This window comes from Fomitopsis serialis, assembly GCF_022376445.1.
Source record: "Fomitopsis serialis strain Sig1Antser10 chromosome Unknown B0H18scaffold_29, whole genome shotgun sequence".
Classification (NCBI taxonomy): Eukaryota; Fungi; Basidiomycota; class Agaricomycetes; order Polyporales; family Fomitopsidaceae; genus Fomitopsis; species Fomitopsis serialis.
Genome location: NW_025954989.1, coordinates 369,355 through 386,860, shown reverse-complemented (window position 1 = coordinate 386,860; position 17,506 = coordinate 369,355). Strand labels below are relative to the sequence as shown.

Sequence of the window (17,506 nt, the reverse complement as noted above, 5' to 3'; positions counted from 1 at the left end):
CAAACCTATAAGTGAAAATACGACAGGGGAGTGAAACGGCTGAGTAGGCACGGGTGCGGGAGGTTGTGGATGGGTGGAAGCGAAGGCTAGCTACTACGGTACGAGTTAAAGTTCTGGACACGGCGCGATAGAAGCAAGTGCGGAGGACATATAGTACTCGTAGTCCCGTCTGCAATCTGGGTTCACCAGTCACGGTCTTCCGACGCATGTGGAGCTTCGAAAGCGTGGCGTAGTGAATGTCAACGCCAGTGATACGCAGGTACCAAGGAGCTGGGCCGGCCTCAACGAACATTCTCGTCGCATTGGCCGCCTCGTGTCATATGCTGCACCACCAAATGAGACAGACGATGTCCCAATCTGCATACCACGTTGACACAAAGTGATTATTGTGATAGAGCAGACCATTCGGTGCTGCATAGTGAAGGGCTTCGAAGCACGGGTGTACGGATCCATGCCAGATCGACGCCACTGTATGACCTTGTTACTTAGTAGCGAAAAGATGGAAAGGTCCGCACGCACCGTGTTTTCCATCGATGGACAGGAGTCGGTGGGCACGAACCCTAGCAAAGCCCTTCACGAGAGAGCTATGCTGAACCCTACCACACACGCATTCAGTAGGGACATCAAACTGAACTTGCTGTCAGGGGGATGTTGTTTTGCCATGACCGCATCACATCGCACCGAGTCGTGCAACGTGCACGGAATCACGACTTCCAAGTCTTTGTCAATGATACATCAGTACACTAGGACACAATGTGATCCACGCAGATAGCTCAGCCACCTCGTCCCTTCATTCCACGAGGTGTCGTTAGAGCTTGCTGTGTACCCGCAAGAGGTACCCTGTAGAAGTTCGCTGTCCTCATCTTGAGCCTTATGAGGACCCGAGAGGGAGAGCACATATTACACTCTCAAATATATATTGCAATCGGCAGCATTCAACAGGTCACGAGGTTAACGTTTCGATTCCGAAAGAACTGTAGTCTCATACCAAGACCCTCCACACGGCGCTAGTGTGGGGGTTGTGTCGAACCTGTTAGAAAGAACCGCACCTCTGCGGCACATAAATCCGTTGCAATTAGGCACTCTCCGGCAGTAACTTATGATGACAGAATGGATATGAATCATATCGGGAACTCACTTTCAAGACTCATCAGAGTCGAAGTCGAAGAAGCCAAGACGCCGAAATGCATCCACCTCCAAACGGAGCCCATCGTGAGTCACCGGACGGAACACAGACCGATCCGCGTCGCCCGAGCGCTGCGGTCTCAATCCTCCATTGAACTGTCGTCCTCGTGATGGTCGCAGCCGGATTCCGCGCCATGTTATATTTGCTGCGTCGCGACGACAGAGCCCGTGGACACGAGACGGACGAACACGTCAAGTGGTAACGAGAGCGGCACCCTGGAAATGCCCGGCGTAAAGACTGAATGCAGGAAAGCGCACGGATGGTGGCGGCCGGAGCTCGAGTCCTGGCACCGATACAGCCATCGCGGACCGCAGGCTCATCCGTGAATATCGAAGGCCACCCCGACGTCGCACGCGCATGACACCCGGTCCTGCCCTACGCACCCCGACGGCGTGCCGACGCCAACCATCGGGACACTAGTCATTGGCGTTGATGGACGGATGGCGGAGCGAAGCTTCGCGGCGAGCCACCGGTACCCACACCGAGCCCACATGCACGTCATACGGGGAAAGGCTAGCAGATGATCGAACGCCTGAACTTGCAGGTTGATACGCGAGTGGAGGGTACGGGGAGAGAAAGACTCTGGGCCCGTTCAGGACGTGTACATATGTCATGTTGCTGTAACCCCGCAGAAGCGTCCGCACATCAGCGCGCGGTGTCATATTGCATGTGTACATACTCACCGCAGCAATGAGAAGGTCCACGATGGCAGTCCTCGGAACATCGTGTGGGGACAGATCGCATCGCGAGGGTGCTGTCGTCGGCCGACGCCACCTCCCCGCATCTCCACAGTCGAAGAAGCGAGGTTCCCCGCGTCGACGGACTTGGCAGGTCCAGGCAGGACTTGGGCAGGACAGACGGTTCGTGGCGCGAGCGCGGGTCACGCTGGCTGGGTGACCCGCCACAGCCCCGCAACGAGGACTCGATGCTCGGCTGCGCGAGTCCAGTCGAGAGTCATGAGGAGGTCACAAGATACGGGCGTGCATGTCTGAAACAGGAGGTGTGAGCCCGTCGAGCAGAGGCACTGAGGATGCTCCCGGGCTGCTGGGGATACGTGCACGGTGACAGTGAGAACTGCGCGTCGGTGTCAGCTGGCGGGGACAGTTACGAGAGCGGCCGTCACGCGCGGGCAGCGTCGCTCTGGCGGGTGGTATAGGCATCGGTGCACCGAGCAGGGTTAGGTGAGATTGGGTCGCGAGATGGAGTGATCGGGTGTGGCTGTAGCCATGGATGGCTGATCAGCGCGCATTGGGAGGACCACGGGATGAATGTTTTGACTCCGGGGGCAGTGGTGCAGGCTCCGAAGTGTCAAACTCGTGAAGGTGGTTCCTCGGTGACTGTGGATTCGGTATCAGTGGCACGGAGATTGCTGGACGGAATGCGCGAAAGAGCCACTCGACTGACATCAAAGGCACGCTGGCTGGCTAACTAGGTACGCGGCGCCGCTCACTCCAGGCGGTGTCGCGTGCGGACTCGCAGCGCACTGGATGCGGACGGGACAAGCGCGGGCGATGGGTCGGAGGAAGAGAGGCGGACGGAGCTGTGGCTGCATATGGCGCGCGACTGCGAAGAGGCTGAGATCCGTGGCCGGATCGATGTTCCTGGGTACGGGCGTGTGTGCAGCTGTCGCCGTGTGGCCCATACCGGGCATGGGGCATTCTCGGCAAATCCGCGAGCCCGACCCGGTCCAGCGCACACGCAGGCGGGCGACAGGGGCGAGCAGGCCGCCGCGAAAAATGCACGGCAGCGAGGGCACACAGGCATCGATGGGCCGGCGGCGGGGGAGAGACGAGCGCGCGGGCGAAAGGAGGCGAGGGCGGCCAGGAAAGGCAATGTTGCGGCAGGATGCCGGGCTGGGAAAATGTGTGGCCGACACCGTCGATGGCGGGGCACGTGCGCTCCCGGGAACCCGCGACAGTCGCAGCGGCCAGAGCCGTCTCTCGACTGGCGACAACTATCCATATCCGCCCCACCACCATCCATGTCGTCTTTTTTCTCGACATAGCCCTTTCGCCCCTGCACTCACCTCCAGCGCACCGCGCACCCTCCCACCCACCTACCGCCCATCATTCCCCCACCGCCAGCAACCATCTAGGTCTTCTCGTCCTCGGGATCACCGCGCCGACTCGGAACCGCGCTGGGACTCGTTGGTACAGCAGCGCCCTCACAGCAGCTCGTTTCTCCCTCTCCCTCTCCCCGCCGTTTCCACATGCCCGTGCCCACAACCCTGACGAGCTACCTCCCCGTCCTGCTCGTCTCCGTCACACACTCTGCCGCCCCCGACGACACCTCGTTCTCCACCCTCCCCGAGGGCCAGGTCGACTATCTCTCCCACGAATGGCGCGAAGAGGACGTCTGGCGGTCGTGGCGCAGCATGACCCGCCAGAAGAACGCGATCGCGAACGGCACCCGTCTCGAGAACGCGAGCTGGCGGACGTGGTGGAAGCAGAGGAACAAGCTAAAGACCATCAGCCCCGAGACACTTAATTGGTGCGTATCTCTCCCTGCCCCGCTAGCCCCCGCACTCGCTCCATGCAGCGTGCGGGGGCCAGCTGCGCCTCCGCACGCGGGCCACCCGCCTCGCCTTGTTCTCGTGCGTTTGGCGCCCGACTGACAATGCATGCACGCAGGCTCAAGGACTCGGACGTAACCTGGCTGTACGGCCCCCTGCACATCGGCTCAGACTGGGCCCCGACGGCCGCGCGCAGCCCCGAGTCGCGCACGCTGCAGGCGAAGCAGCGCCAGAACAGCCTGAGCGCGATCCACTCCGCCGCCACCGGCAGGGCGACCCCGGCCCCCGTCACGCAGCCCAAGAAACCAATCCTCAAGCACCGCAGCATCAGCCAGCTGCTGTCGCTGCCCACGAGCCCGTTCTTCGAGCAGGGCGAGTCCGACGAGGAGGACGTCGCCGCGCTCGACCACGGCTCGACTCCCAGCCTGAAGCGCCCACAGCTGCTGCACACGAAGAGCGACACGCACATCAGCCTGCGCGGGCGGGCGCACCGCAAGGACTCGCCGCCGCGGATCATCGCGCAAGAGGGCACAAGCGCGTCTGCGACGGTCGTGCGCGCAGCGTCGATCGCGAGCGGGCTAACGTCGAGCACGAGCGGGCTGACATCGAGCGAGGCATCACAAGCGATGAGCAGCGACCCGGATCTGAGCGGTGGCTCGAGCATCAACGGCGAGTCGCCCGCCGGGAGCAGCACGGCGAGCGACCCGGGCCTGAAGAAGAAGCATATCAGCTTCAACACTTTTGTGGAGCAGTGCATCGCGATTGAGAAGCCAGACCTTAAACGCCAAGCCTCTGGTACGCGCCGATCGCCCGTAATAAGCTGGGACGATGGGTGGGTGGTGTTTAACTTGACCATCGTAAGTAATAAGATGCTTATGTTTGTTGCAGGTACGACGAGGATTCAGAGGTGACGAATGAGGACGAGGACGATGGGCCGATCGCGTACTACCGCGCTCGCGCGTCGACGATGCACTCGGACTCTGACGACGACGATGACGAAGACGACGTGCTCGAGATGCGCACGGCGTCGTCCCGCTCGCGCACGTCCTCTGCCGTGAGCGCGCAGCCGCGTAAGCTCATGTTTATCCTTGATGCACCGCGCACACCCCACCCACACTTTCGTCCTCCATTAGTGCGAAGGGCCTCCATGGGCGCGGATCACGTCACTATCGCGCCGATCGCGCCGACGCTCCTCAAGGGCACTGGCGTCGGCAACAACCTCATTGGCCCCGGCCCTCCCACACCCGTTTCGAAGGACCTCGAGCTCGTGTATGCCCCGCCGAGCAACAGCAATTATAGCTTGCCGGGCTCGCCGAACTTGACGCAGGAGGACGTGTATCGCCATCGCGAATCGTATTTTAGCGTCGGGACGAGTCCTTCGCCGGAGTCAAGGTCACCATTAGCTTCGCCATCCATCGCCACCGTGAACGCGCTGCCGCCACCCCCTCAAATATCATCATCACCCCCCAAGTACGAAGTTTCTTCACGGAACTTCTTCCCACACCAGTCATATTCGGATTCGCCTATGCACATGGACACTGTGGTTGAGGATGCGTTTGACTACTTCGATGGGCCTCCGGTTCTCAACGAGAACTACACCCCGGAGTGGTCGGCACAAGACGGTAACAAGGAGAGCGTGAAGGTTGACTCCGCTGCGGCGCCTGCGAGATACGCAGAAGGCGGCGCGTCGAGCGTACAGGTCGGACGGAGTAGTGGCCTCATCGAGTCGCCTCCCACATATTCGCCTGCGCTCAGCCCAGAAACGCCAGTCGTCGTTGTGAACGAGGTCAATGGCGCCATGGAGGAGCGGACGGAACGTTCCAGGGAACCCAGCCCGTCTCAGATTGGCAGCGACGACCTGTCGAACCCGCCAACGTTCGTGCACACCGCGCCCGTGCCGTCCCGCGCGTCGGCACGACGCACCCACAAATATCGTTCTCGCCACACGTCGCGGATTCCACGCTACTCTCACCGAGCCTCAGCCCGTGCCGCGGACGTACGTCCGCTTCGCCGATATGCGGGTCCGTGAGTGGGTCGACGACCACAGGGTCGAGCGGCTACTCACGCTCGACGGACTCGCGCTCCGAGTCGCGTGGACGCTCGCTCTCGCGCAGTGCGTCGCTATCTGACCGCGAGCGTTCAGGGAGCCGGGGAACGAGCTCGCCGATGGGTTCCTGTCGCCGACCGGATCGGCGCTAGCGCTCGGCGGAGCTGTGGCATATGCGAAGGGCCGGGATAGGGGACGGAGGATGGACGGCGATGAGAGTGATCGGGGGAGGGACAGGACTGGGAGGGCACTTGCAGCGAGCGTGAGCCCGCCGGGTGTGGTGGACTCGCCGACGAGGGTCGCGAGGGAAGGAAGTGATTCGTCGACAGCGTCCGTGGACGTACCGCAGGCGAGGGACGAAACATCATCCCCGCCGTCGTCTGTGTCGGGTTCCTCAACAGCGAGCGTGTCAACAGCCCGTCCGGCGCAGACGCAGGATGACCCTGCCTCGCCGCGCCCTCGAATAGCTGTACACACAGGACCGAGTGTCCCGCTCCCCATCCCTTCGCCAATACCGGAGGAAGAGGAGCAGTGGAGATCAAGTCATCCGACACCTGCCAACTCGCCCGTCACCACACTCAAGGCCAGCATCACGTCTCCGAACACGCCGCTCGTGAAGTCGGAGCAGCAGCCTACGACCGTGACGTCGACCTCTCATGCGGAAGGCGAGATGTCGCCGAGCAGTCCCATTGCTATTCCTCGGAAGGACCGGACACCAAGATCGTCTCTGGATGGCCAGGATGGCACTTTCGCTGGGCGCGCCGCTGACATGGTGTCTTCCGCGCGAGGTCTTCTTGGATCAATATGGAACACCGGCACGACATGAGCAGGTGCACTTCTTGCTTCTCTCCGGCACTACCTTCGCGCTTCTATCTCTTGTTGTCTCTGCTGCTTGCACACCGCATTGTACCACCACCACTATCACCACCACACCCCGACATCCAACGTACCCTACCCACACGTTTGGGTGAACAGCCGATGCTCGCCTCTAGCACCATCACTTATTCTCATATGCATTATTAGCCGCCCGCGATATCCCGCACCAACGCAGCAATGTCGCATGGAACCGAACTTGGTTATGTTACTTATCGCTTAATTCCTCCTCCACACCACCTCCCACCCTTCGTGCATAGTTCCCCTCTACCCTTGGGCGTGGTCTCTCTTGCGTCCGCGCGGTCGACCACGAGGCGCCGGCGGTGTTGTCTTCCTCGTACTCGCGTCTCTCCTCATCTGTTCTACGTACTGCCTCTCCCTCTGATGCTCTGTTGTCTGTTTGTCACTGTGTGTCGAGTCGGACGACGTATGATTTGTGGGCAGCTGGTGGTTCTCCCCACTTAATGACACGACATTGATCGGTATCGTATGCCCTTGCGGGTCGGCGCGGGCTTGTATCTTCATAGGTATCTTGTTTCATAGATGTACATCTCGTCAACGAAGGAGCTGCACTACGGACTGTGTAAAGCGAGCTATCGTGGGGTTCGTGACAGTGCATTGAGTTTCTGCAGGGAGGAAGTGTAGCCTCCACTTCTCTTCGCGGTCGAGTCGCGGCTCTTGCCAAGCTCTTGCTCTTGCTGGCACCTCTACAACGGTGACCGCGCCCTCTATAAGCGGACTCGTTCGGCGCATCATTGAATCGTTCAAGATGCACCGTGACTCAGAGCGTGAGGCCGCGCCCTTTGAATTGTGGACATCCCTGGCGCGCCGCAAAGTGTTGCTGTCTGGCTGACGTCGACGTCGGGACACGTCGAAAAGCCTAGTGCAAAACGCGGGCGTCATGCATGTGCGATCTATACACCGGTGAGTGTGTACTCCTCGATTGCAGCGTCCTGTGGCATTGTATCATTGGTGGCCAACGCATCTCAGGACTCCTTGGTCAAGCACCGGACTCGGTTCCTACGCCGTTAAGCTTTCCGGACACATCCAAGGTGCCATTGCCATAAGTGATACAATTGACTAAATCATTCACGCGTGTCTCAGGCTCGTCGCGACGGGAATCGGACCACGTCTTGAAGAGTGCAACAGTGCCTGGTCATAGGAGCGACGGTACATCGACGGATTGAGATCGCAGTGCACGGGTGACATGGATCGGTCTGTGTTCCATCCGATGTGACTCAGGACGGACTCTGTTTGCAGGGGATGTATTACGGCGTCTCGCCTTCTGTGACTCTGACTCCGACGTTAAAGTGAGTTGCCGATGATTCTGTCCGATCTGTCATACTTCCGGAGAGCATTTGGCTACAACGCATCTACATATGCCGCAGAGATGCGCTTCCTGCGGTACTCCGCGACCCGTTGAATGCTGCCAGTTGGGGCGGTTGCCGTACAGAAGATGCGATGCTGAAAAGCATGGAGTGTGTTTTACTCATGTGCTCCCGAAGTCATATTGTGCGGTCGTATCAAAACAGCATTTCCCTGGCAGCAAGTTCCGTTTGTTGTTCCTACTGAATATATGCGTGGCAGTCTAGCGGAGCATCTTGTGAAGAGTCTTGCTCGTGTTCGTGCCCACCGACTCCAGGCGATCCGGAACGCGGTACGTGCGGACCTTTCCATTTCTTCTCTACCTTTACTAACGGGATCATATAGCAGCGTCGATCTAGCGTGGATCCGCATATTCGTGTTCAGCGCCTCAGAGGCTACTTAGTAAGTATGCAGCATCCAAGCAGCATCGAAGGAAGTCCTGCTCTATCACAATGATGACTTGATTTTAACGTGCTATGCAGATTGACACGTCGTCTATGTTGGCTGGTGATTCTGCACATTACACCAATACGACGAGAATGCTCATTGAGGACGGCTCAGCTGCTTCGGGCGTTCGTATCGGTGGCGCTGATATTCGCTACGCCACGCTTTCGAAGTCCCACACGTATCGGAAGACTAGTGAACCCAGATTGCAGGCAGTACTACTAGATATGTTCTTCGCACATGATCGTTGCTTCTATCGCGCCATGTCCTGAACTTTATACGTCCTAGTGATAGCTGGCCTTCGCTTCCGCCTATTCACAACCTCCCGCACCAGTGCGTACTGAGCTGGTTCACTCCCCCGTCGTATTTGCACTTACCGTGATAGTTGGCCTATCAAGACCACCGTCAATCAGGACCATCGACTCCATTATGGCAACTGTGTGAGTCCTCAGATTGTGCTTGTAGCCCTATGCATCTTGCGTTCATCAGTACCTTGCTGATTGCGAAAGCCATCGACCATACTACCAGACGAGACGCCCCTGCGCCCTTCAACAATTCACGCGCCGATATCATCGTGCGGTCCTGCGATAGAGTCGACTATCGGGTGCGCAGCAGTATACTGGCGGAGGCGTCCTCCGTCTTCGAGGATATGTTCGACATCGCCAGAGAAGCTCCCGTCGAACAATGCCCCAGGAGGGACGGTATCCCTGTCGTACCTGTCACGGAGACGAGCGAGGTCGTGGATCTTCTCCTCCGCCTCTGCTACCCTGTTGCCGCTCCCGTGTTTACGACGTTCTCGCAAGTCAGGGACGTCTTGACGGCTGTGGACAAGTATCTCATGGAGGGCCTGACAGAGACGATGAAGAAACATCTCACCGATTTCACGCTCGATGGCGCACATCCACTGCTTGTCTACGTTACAGCATACGCCCATCACTTCGAAGACGTCGCACGTATTGCTGCGCAGCGCGCCGTTGGACAACCCTTACAGGACGTCTACTTCACCGAGCTGGAGGAGTTGACGGCGGGCGCATACTATCGGCTCCTCCAGTTCCATAACGCAGGGGACCCAGAGGCGCTCCCTTCGTTGCCCTTCCTCTATGCCGAACTACCTCAGGCTTCGGCGCGGACACCGTTGAAGTCGTACGACAGAAAGGAGTGGGAGGCCAAGTACGCGGAGTCTCCGTATCCTTTCGGACTGCCGTCTGCCGATCTCACGCTGCGCGCCCGCGACGGCGTCGAGTTCAAAGTGCATTCTGACCTCCTGCGGGTTGCGTCGCCTTACTTCCTACTGACGCTGACCAGCGGCTCCCAGTCGATCAATGGCTGCGAGAGGAGTGCAGACGGACGTGTAGTCGGCCTCACACTACCCGAACACAGCCGTACGATCGCTGCCATCTTGCAGTACATCTATCCCGTCGCACGTCCCGATGCGTTGCCAGACCCTCAAACGGCGTCTCTCTTACTCCAAGCTGCAAAAAAATACGAGCTCGTGGCCGCTATCGAGCCGCTGCAGACACTATTTTTGGCATTCGCGGAAACAAGGCCATTGATGGTGTATGCCATCGCCTGCGCACATCACTGGGTGCGCGAGGCGAGACATGCCGCACTAATGTCGATGCGGACGCCTTTGGACGACTGCTATGTCGAGGAACTCGAAGCGATACCGGCTTCGTGCTACTATCACCTACTGCAACACCGCAAGGCCATGGGAACCCTGGCTGAAGCGCTTGCACTAGACCAGATGCATCAGTGCAAGGCAGAACGGGTACCGAGCATGCCTGACGAGAAATTAGTGTGGGTGTCCTGCACAGGCTGCCCCGCGTACACACTTCCTCGCGCGTTCTACAACCCTTTTGGATTGCGAAAATGGTGGTGCGAGTGGCTGCAGCAAGCAGCTCAGCTGCTGGGCAGTGTACCGTGCGGGAAGACCGTTCTTGACCAGCAAACTATGCGCTGCGCCCTGAAAAGCGCGGCCACATGCAAGACCTGTGGACCAACTGCGGCCTTTCATTTGCAGCATTTCTCCCAGATTCTATCAGCTAAGGTGGATGCTATGTTGCTCGACGAGACGGTGCGTTTCTAGTGTATTAAGTGTTCACCATAATTGTACTAAGTCGAACGTCGCAAAGTCTCAGCTAATGGTTTTCTAGGCAAGCTCTATCCTTGCCTAGTGAGAAATAAATGGTGTCTGCATGTTTCTCCATGTTATCTTGGGCATACAGCCATCTCGCTGAATGTTCGATTTGATTGCCTTGCGTCACAATGCCTGTTCGAAAATAATCTGTCAGTGAACGCAGTGTCATTTTATCACATGTACTGTCGAATGCGCTTGTAATTATATTCTTGCATAGTGGTTTCTGTACATATAGACAGCTGGATCGGAGTGAATATGTGAACTTGAACTGCATTACTTAGGCCGTACATTGCACCGCGTCGCGACGCGTAAATCCCGTGATCGCGTTTAACCACGTGCCGAGCGCGTCAGTAGACCCCCGCGCGCCGGCCGGGCGCGTTTGCATTCTGTCCTTCTCCATGTCTACAATCGCTCTCCTCCGGACTGCTTCATGGCGTAGCGTATACATTGAGCGCTGCGTAGGGGCGCACAAGCCTACCTTGTCCCGAGGCCGTGCCCTGTACCGGGCTTCTGGTTGGTCGGCGCGACCATTTCTCAGCTGCTTCTCTGTGTTCTCGCCTTTGAAGGCGAATGAAGACCAAAAGGGGCCTGCGCAGAAGTTCAAAGCCTTGGCCACCCTCAGGGAGAACATTTATACAATCCCCAATATCTTGACCGTGTCTCGTATCCTTGCATGTCCTGTTCTCGGCTGGGCCATCGTGCACGACAACTTCCACTTCGCCACCGCTCTGCTCGTTTATGCCGGTCTGACAGATACGGTCTGCTCATCCTATTTGCTATCTCGGATGCTCATGTCTCGAGCCTCATTTCAAGGTGGACGGCTACATTGCCCGCAGATACAAAATGACCTCCGTACTGGGAACCGTCCTGGACCCAGCGGCAGACAAGACCTTGATGACAACCTTGACACTTACACTGGCCTACAAGGGGATGATCCCACGTAGGTTGGCTCATCCTATGCTCTTGGTGGAAAGCTCATCTTGGCTAGTACCCCTCGCGGCGGTCATTTTCGGGAGGGACGTCCTCCTGAGCCTCGCTGCATTTTACATTCGTTATACCTCGCTGCCGCACCCAGTGAGTATCCCGCTACGACAAGTACACGTATCGCTCACTTGTAACCAGAAAACATTCACGCGCTACTGGGATATGTCAATACCGTCCGCTGAGGTACATCCCACGCGAATAAGCAAGGTTAGCTTCTCCATTTACTCTTCCGGAGCGACACTCACACATGACACTGTAGATTAATACCTTGCTCCAGTTATCTCTCATGGCACTAACGACGGTGAGTCCCGTGCTGCCGGTGGACTTGGGTCCTACGCTGCAGGCTTTCCAGTACGTGATCTCTCCGCCTCTGCCACACATCTACTAACCGGAGTAAAGGTGGGTCGTAGCCACCACTACCATATGGAGCGGAGCATCCTACCTATTCACAAAGGATGCAGTCCGCATCATCTCTGCAAAACGAAAGCCGCCTTCATAGCGAATCGGACATGTGCTTCTTGTGCTATTATTCGATATCTACGTTACACTCACATTACAACAGTAGTCGGACGTCTAATAAATACAACGGGACACAGAATAATTTATGATGGTGTCGCTCTACCCCCATTCGCTGCCCTGCGTTGTCGTACCTCACTAAGAGCTGCTGCTATAGGGGCCTTGGCCGCGTATTGCTCTCGCCAGGCATCGGCGGCGCGTCTACATATGATATGCGTCAGCATGGGAGTACGATCGCAGCAGGGCAGTGTTACCTCAAACGTGCAATGAAGGTTATAGATATGGCAACGCTCCTGAGCGTTCGTCTCTTGGCCTTGATGGGTGGACCTTCCGCAGGGAAGCCGATTCTTGCTATTGCGGCCAAGATCCTCTGCTCGCTGAGAGATGCTGCGGAATCAGCGTGTGGACAGATGGGAATTGCACGCTCTACTCACGTCTTCTCATAATGGGCCAACAGAACAAGTAAGTAATGCTTCTGGTAGCCGAGGTCACTCCTCAGACCGGACTCCCGAGTGAATTTGGCCTTCAGGTAGCGTATTTGGATAATGAGACCCCTGCATTCATCCTTGTGCTGTTCGTGCAGGTCCTTAAGCTGCCCCGCGTCACTGTCCAGACCACGAAGCCCGTCAGTAACCAACAAGACCACCAAAGGGGACTTGGGGGACATACGCCACGCAGACATGCTTCTGCAGCTTCTCAGCTGCCGTTCTCGCCTTCTCCTTCTGGCTGTCGAGCTCTCCCTTGAGCACGCGGATCTGGGACTGCGCCTGCTTCTGCGCGCGATCCGCCTTCTCCTGCTCGATCCTGCGTTCCTCCTCCAGCCTGTCTTTCTGGGTCCGCAGCAGCTTGAGGTCACGCCCGAACATCTCCGCATCCCGCCGCACGCGCTGGAGATCTGCCTCGAGAGCGGCGACCGAGTGAACGACGTCGCTCTTCTCGGCAGCAATGCGGTTCCGTTCGTTCTCGGCGCGGAGGAGCTCGTCGGCTTGTGTTGAGATGGCACGCCTGAGTTCGTCAATCTCGAGCAGCCGTAGGTCGAGCTGGAGCCGCCGCTCATCGTGCGAGACCTGCGACGCTGCATGCTCCCCCCTGACTTGGTTCATGTGCTGTGGGGCAAGCGGTCAGGGAAGACAGCCTAACCAGGCGAGATCCGTGTACGCACCTCTGCAACCTTTGAATATCGACGCTGGAGATCCTTATGTTCAGCAGCGAGCAAGGAGCGTTCTTGCCGCAGCTGCCCGATCGTTTCTGCGTTCTCTGACACCTTGCTCTCGAGCAGACGTGCTTTCTGCTCCGCGACAGAGTTCGCTGATGACGTGTCAACGTTTAACCTTCGGGCTACGTAGCGAAAGTGAGGATTTACATACATGATAACTGATTGGACAGCTGTTGGTTCTCTTGCTTGAGTGTCTGAAGCTGGCCTCTGACGTCGGACATGTCCTAGGTATCTCGGGTTAGCACCAAGTCGGTAAAAGCTAATGATCGCTCACGGATTCTGTCCGGCGCAGCTGATAAGCGACTTGTTCCTTCTCTCGCTGAACACGAGATTGCTCAGTGGACAATGTTCTCAGACGTGCACGCTCTGCCGTGAGTTCGTTCTCCAGTTCATCTATGACACGCTTCGCGTGGTCGAGGTCCTACGTGGCGTCGAATTCGTCAGATCGTTGAATAAGCAACATTATTGGAGGATCTCACCTCTTGGACGCTGGCGCGGGCGGACTCGCCTGCTTTGCCCGTATCGGCCAACCTCTTCAATTCTCTCTTGGTATCACGAACCTCCGTGTTCAGTCGATTGGCCGCGTCCTGGAGAACAGCATTCTCTCCGAGAAGTTGACTCTTCTCGTTCTCCCATTGCTGCTTCATGGACGCAAGCTGAGCATTGATATGTTGAACTTGAGTGCGCAAAGCCTCGCTTGTCCTTGTTGGCGGTGTTGGCGGCTCAGAGATAAGGCTCATGTGCGACTCTTCCAGTATAGAGCTGGGAAGCATTCAATCAGGAAGAAAATGTTCGGTGCTATGTCGCATACCTTTCGTCGCCCGCGGAAGCGGCAACTAATCCACGAAGGTCCACTTTAGCACGGCACTTCAAGCAACGCACTTTATGGAGTCGACGTTGAAGCCTTCCATCTTTCCTCGAAAGCCGTGCAAGCTCATCTTCAAGGGTCACGATCCGCTCACGAGCGTCCTCTAGCTGCCTCGTCAGGCCGACGACGCCGAGACCTGCATCTTCGAGCTGATCCAGCTTGTCGTCAATACTATGGTTGGCCCTGTCCAGTTCTTGTTGCAGACGAGCAATCTCGGCGACCAGCGGCGCGGCCGAATGGTCATTCATGGTTGTCTGTAACCAAGAAAGCTGCCAGGACTGAGTCAGCATCGAATGGTTCAAGGCGTCATGTTTACTTACATCTCGAAGAGGACCTCCGGGCGTCTTGGGGCTCTTGAATGCCAGAAGCTGACGGTGCAAAGGCGAGAGACCACTCCCATTCACAACCTTGCTGGGTGTTCCATGAAGGCTCATGTTGGCCTTGCTCGTCTTCAGCCGCTCGAGGAGATCGGCCTTCTCCCTTTCAAGCAGTTCGATCTTGGCGTCCTTAGCCTTGTTGATAGCCTTGCGCGCAGGGGACTGACTGATCAGTGTCTTCAAGCGAGCAATCTCCTTGTGTGCGGTCACCAGCTCTTCTTCAAGGGCCTCCACGTCGGCGCGGAGTTCCTGCGACGAATCGCTCTGTGTGATCATGGACTTCGACCGCGAACGTTCTTTCTCTCGTTCGGCCGCACGCTCTGCGGATGTCAGCGCAGCTCGTAGAGACGCAATTTCCTGCTCCTTCGCCACGATCCTTGTCTCTGCAGCTTCTAATGCTTGTTGCATCTGGCGTCCCAATTCAGCAGCATGCTTAGCCTCGCCGCTCAGCCGATTGATCTCTAGCTCGTCCTGCTCGGCTGCTTCGTCCGTAGCAGCCATGCGATCCTGTGCAGTGGATAGTTGAGCCTCAAGGTTTTCAATATGCGTGACAGCCGTTTCTGCGTCAGAATCCAGTTGCGCAATGTAGGCTTCGGCCGCGTGTAGGTCTTTGTGTGCCTTATCGAGGTCTTCAGTGAGCTGATTGATGTGGTTCAAGGCGTCGTCGAGCTCGCTCTTCTTGGTGCTCAGTTCGTTCTCCTGGGTGTTCCTGGCTTCCCTCTCCTTCTGCAGCTTGCCCTCGAGGTCGTCGATCTTGCCATCCGATGACATGACTTCGACCTCGAGTTCCTTGATCTGCTGCTTGGCATTGCGAAGATCGCCAGTCAACTGGGAAACGCGTTCGTACGCTACGTTCACCTCTGCCCCGAGTTCCCTGCCGCCCTCCAACGCTTGCTCGGCCTTCTGAACTCTGTCCTCGAGCAGCTCGTTCTCTGCCATCAGAGCATCGACGCGTCGTTCCATGTCCTTCACCACGGCAGCTCTCGCACGTTCAGCAGCTTGAGCGCGCCCCTCTGCATCACCGAGTTTGTCTTCGAGGCCTCGCACGATGTCAGAGACACCTTTATCCACCTGCAATATGCGCTCCTCAAATGCCTGCTTGTCTCTCGCCCTCTTGCTCTTCTCTTGCTCCAGTGCCGCTTCAGCTTCTTGAAGAGTCGCAGCGCGCTGCTGGAGCTCCTCCTTCAGCTCGTCTAGTTCGTCCTGGAGCGCGGCCTTCTCCTCGAGCCATACCTCCGCCTCCTCGGGCACATCTCCGAGGCCAAGACTCGGACCCGCGCTCACCCGCCTTCCTGCGCTCGACCGCCTGCTGGACATCGACTGTTCAGACTGCTGAGGCGTACCGACCATCGAGGGCTGTTCGGTCATGCCTCCCTTCCCGTACTTCTCCTCGTACGTCCTCAACCGGAAGACGAGCGTCTCGTTCTCCTCCTGGAGTCGTCGATTCAAGCCATGGAGGTAATGGTTGAGCTTGCCCGCGTTGAACCGCCCGACACCGTGTCCCCGGTCACCGAGGCCCATCACTGGGTCGAAGGAGGCGTTGGCGCGCGCATGGGTCGTCAGATCTTGGGATGATGCCGTTGACACGAACGAAACACGATCTGCGTTACTGTCGTATGGTGACTCCGAGCCGCTTGCGATCGGTGAATGGGCTTGTGCGTCACTGATGGACTCTGGTCCTGACGAGCCCGAATCCGATGGTGCAGTTGACGCCTGAGCCAGAGGATGCGAGAGTCGCGGTCGGAGCTGCGTTCGTGGCCGCGGTGTGACTCCCGCGAATGCAGCCTGTAGGTCCACGCCCGGCGTTGCTGGGCCTGGGACACCATTGCCGGCGCGATAGGGATGCGGGGTGTGATTTATCCGAGGACGGGCTGTAGAGTTGATGACTGAGAGCAGGAACGAACGCTTATGTGCCGACGGTGTCGCAAGAGTGTCGCCTTCGTGCTCCGTTGTAGTGGCGTCCTGCGTATCGTACTGCACAGGGCGGGGAGTGGTCAGAGCGGGCGCGGGGGCGAAACGTGCCCGTGGTCGTGGCTGGAAGGCAGGCGTCGGCGTGAATATGGCTGAAGGGGCGGGCGATGAGAAGGCTACGGATAGACCCCTAGGGGTGTGTGACGCAGGGAGCTCAGCGGCCTGTGAGGATGTTTCCGAGGAAAATGTGGGCTCTCTCGTCTCAATCTGACTATCCCTGAGCTCCATCTCCTGTGACATGGTGTCCGTGAGATCCATATCATCTCGAGACTCTTCGCGTGCTTCCGAAGAAGGCTCTTCGACCCCGGTTACATATGACACGCCCGTGTCAGGCGCAGCGGGCGAAGCATTGGCGGAAGGAGGTAAAGGGATGAGCGCGGGAGACGCAGTTGCTGACCGGGGAAGGGGCACGGCCGCAGGAGATGGGGAAGTCGCTATTTGCCTTACCAACGCGATAGATCGAGTGCTGTGGGGTGTAGAGGTTGAAGACATTGATGAAGGCGAAGGCGTTGTTCGAGTAAGTGATGGAGTCCGCGTGCGCGACAGTGGCCGACGGAAAGACACGTTCCGCATTTTGTCAAACGGAGACGGCTGCAAGACCGGCCATGAGTACAAAGGGCATATCAATAGGTGGATAGTGTGTCAAAAAGGGATGGAACTGGGCTCATACAGAACCCGCCCTCTACGACCTCTCCGCGGTATGAATAGCAGTGAGCTACACACCTTTTTCTCCGACCGGAGACTGACTGAATAGTCATACTTCTTCTGCGGCGTCGCCATATCGTCCACATCGGGCGAATTGGGCCGACTTATAGACCGCAAAGCGTCTGAGATATCCAGGTCACGATCGAAGCCTTGACTTGCACTTGGATCTGGCGGAGGCGACTTCGGTAGTGAGCTCTCCTCCGTTTCCTGGTCACTGCTCCTAAGATCCAAGTCATCGTCATCTTCATGGACACCACGGGCATCGGGAAGGCTGGGGATATGGCTAACGTCAAAACTCTCCTCTG

The 17,506-nt window shown here is 57.7% G+C and overlaps 5 protein-coding genes across 5 annotated transcripts; 4 read left to right on the top strand and 1 right to left on the bottom strand.

Annotated features, from left to right (window-relative positions):
* Positions 1-3,395: 3,395 nt before the first annotated feature.
* Positions 3,396-5,727, top strand: B0H18DRAFT_875965 (uncharacterized protein; the record flags this gene model as incomplete). Its single annotated transcript, XM_048040466.1, has 3 exons — positions 3,396-3,676; positions 3,817-4,530; positions 4,587-5,727. 3 exons carry the CDS (start codon positions 3,396-3,398, stop codon positions 5,725-5,727), a joined length of 2,136 nt encoding a protein of 711 aa, XP_047894036.1.
* Positions 5,724-6,685, top strand: B0H18DRAFT_306485 (uncharacterized protein). Its single transcript, XM_048037480.1, has one exon. It carries the CDS (start codon positions 5,948-5,950, stop codon positions 6,569-6,571), a length of 624 nt encoding a protein of 207 aa, XP_047894035.1. The 5' UTR covers positions 5,724-5,947; the 3' UTR covers positions 6,572-6,685.
* A 1,925-nt stretch (positions 6,686-8,610) lies between these two features.
* On the top strand, positions 8,611-10,809 carry B0H18DRAFT_306440 (uncharacterized protein). The gene is made up of 2 exons (XM_048037479.1): positions 8,611-10,501; positions 10,560-10,809. Exons 1-2 carry the CDS (start codon positions 8,897-8,899, stop codon positions 10,578-10,580), a joined length of 1,626 nt encoding a protein of 541 aa, XP_047894034.1. The 5' UTR covers positions 8,611-8,896; the 3' UTR covers positions 10,581-10,809.
* Positions 10,810-10,962: 153 nt separating this feature from the next.
* B0H18DRAFT_875982 (CDP-alcohol phosphatidyltransferase-domain-containing protein) lies at positions 10,963-12,047 on the top strand (the record flags this gene model as incomplete). Its single annotated transcript, XM_048040467.1, has 6 exons — positions 10,963-11,322; positions 11,378-11,504; positions 11,553-11,638; positions 11,687-11,755; positions 11,808-11,899; positions 11,948-12,047. The coding sequence occupies 6 exons, from the start codon at positions 10,963-10,965 to the stop codon at positions 12,045-12,047; spliced, it is 834 nt and encodes a 277-aa protein (XP_047894033.1).
* On the bottom strand, positions 11,919-17,360 carry B0H18DRAFT_306413 (uncharacterized protein). Its single transcript, XM_048037478.1, has 11 exons — positions 17,220-17,360; positions 14,469-17,087; positions 14,092-14,417; positions 13,760-14,042; positions 13,555-13,701; positions 13,432-13,504; positions 13,227-13,372; positions 12,734-13,170; positions 12,499-12,669; positions 12,319-12,441; positions 11,919-12,265 (listed from the first exon to the last, which is right to left on the bottom strand). Exons 1-11 carry the CDS (start codon positions 17,274-17,276, stop codon positions 12,151-12,153), a joined length of 4,497 nt encoding a protein of 1,498 aa, XP_047894032.1. The 5' UTR covers positions 17,277-17,360; the 3' UTR covers positions 11,919-12,150.
* Between the last annotated feature and the right edge of the window lie 146 nt (positions 17,361-17,506).

Bases quoted from the DNA above. Each gene is read 5' to 3' on its own strand.
- B0H18DRAFT_306413 (XM_048037478.1), bottom strand. From the start codon at position 17,276: ATGGCGACGCCGCAGAAGAAGTATGACTATTCAGTCAGTCTCCGGTCG. The intron at 14,418-14,468 runs GTAAGTAAACAT...CAGTCCTGGCAG, and splicing joins CCGGAGGTCCTCTTCGAGAT to CTTTCTTGGTTACAGACAAC. The intron at 12,266-12,318 runs GTAACACTGCCC...TATCATATGTAG, and splicing joins ACCTTCATTGCACGTTTGAG to ACGCGCCGCCGATGCCTGGC.
- B0H18DRAFT_306440 (XM_048037479.1), top strand. From the start codon at position 8,897: ATGCATCTTGCGTTCATCAGTACCTTGCTGATTGCGAAAGCCATCGAC. The intron at 10,502-10,559 runs GTGCGTTTCTAG...AACGTCGCAAAG, and splicing joins CTATGTTGCTCGACGAGACG to TCTCAGCTAATGGTTTTCTA.
- B0H18DRAFT_306485 (XM_048037480.1), top strand. From the start codon at position 5,948: ATGGACGGCGATGAGAGTGATCGGGGGAGGGACAGGACTGGGAGGGCA.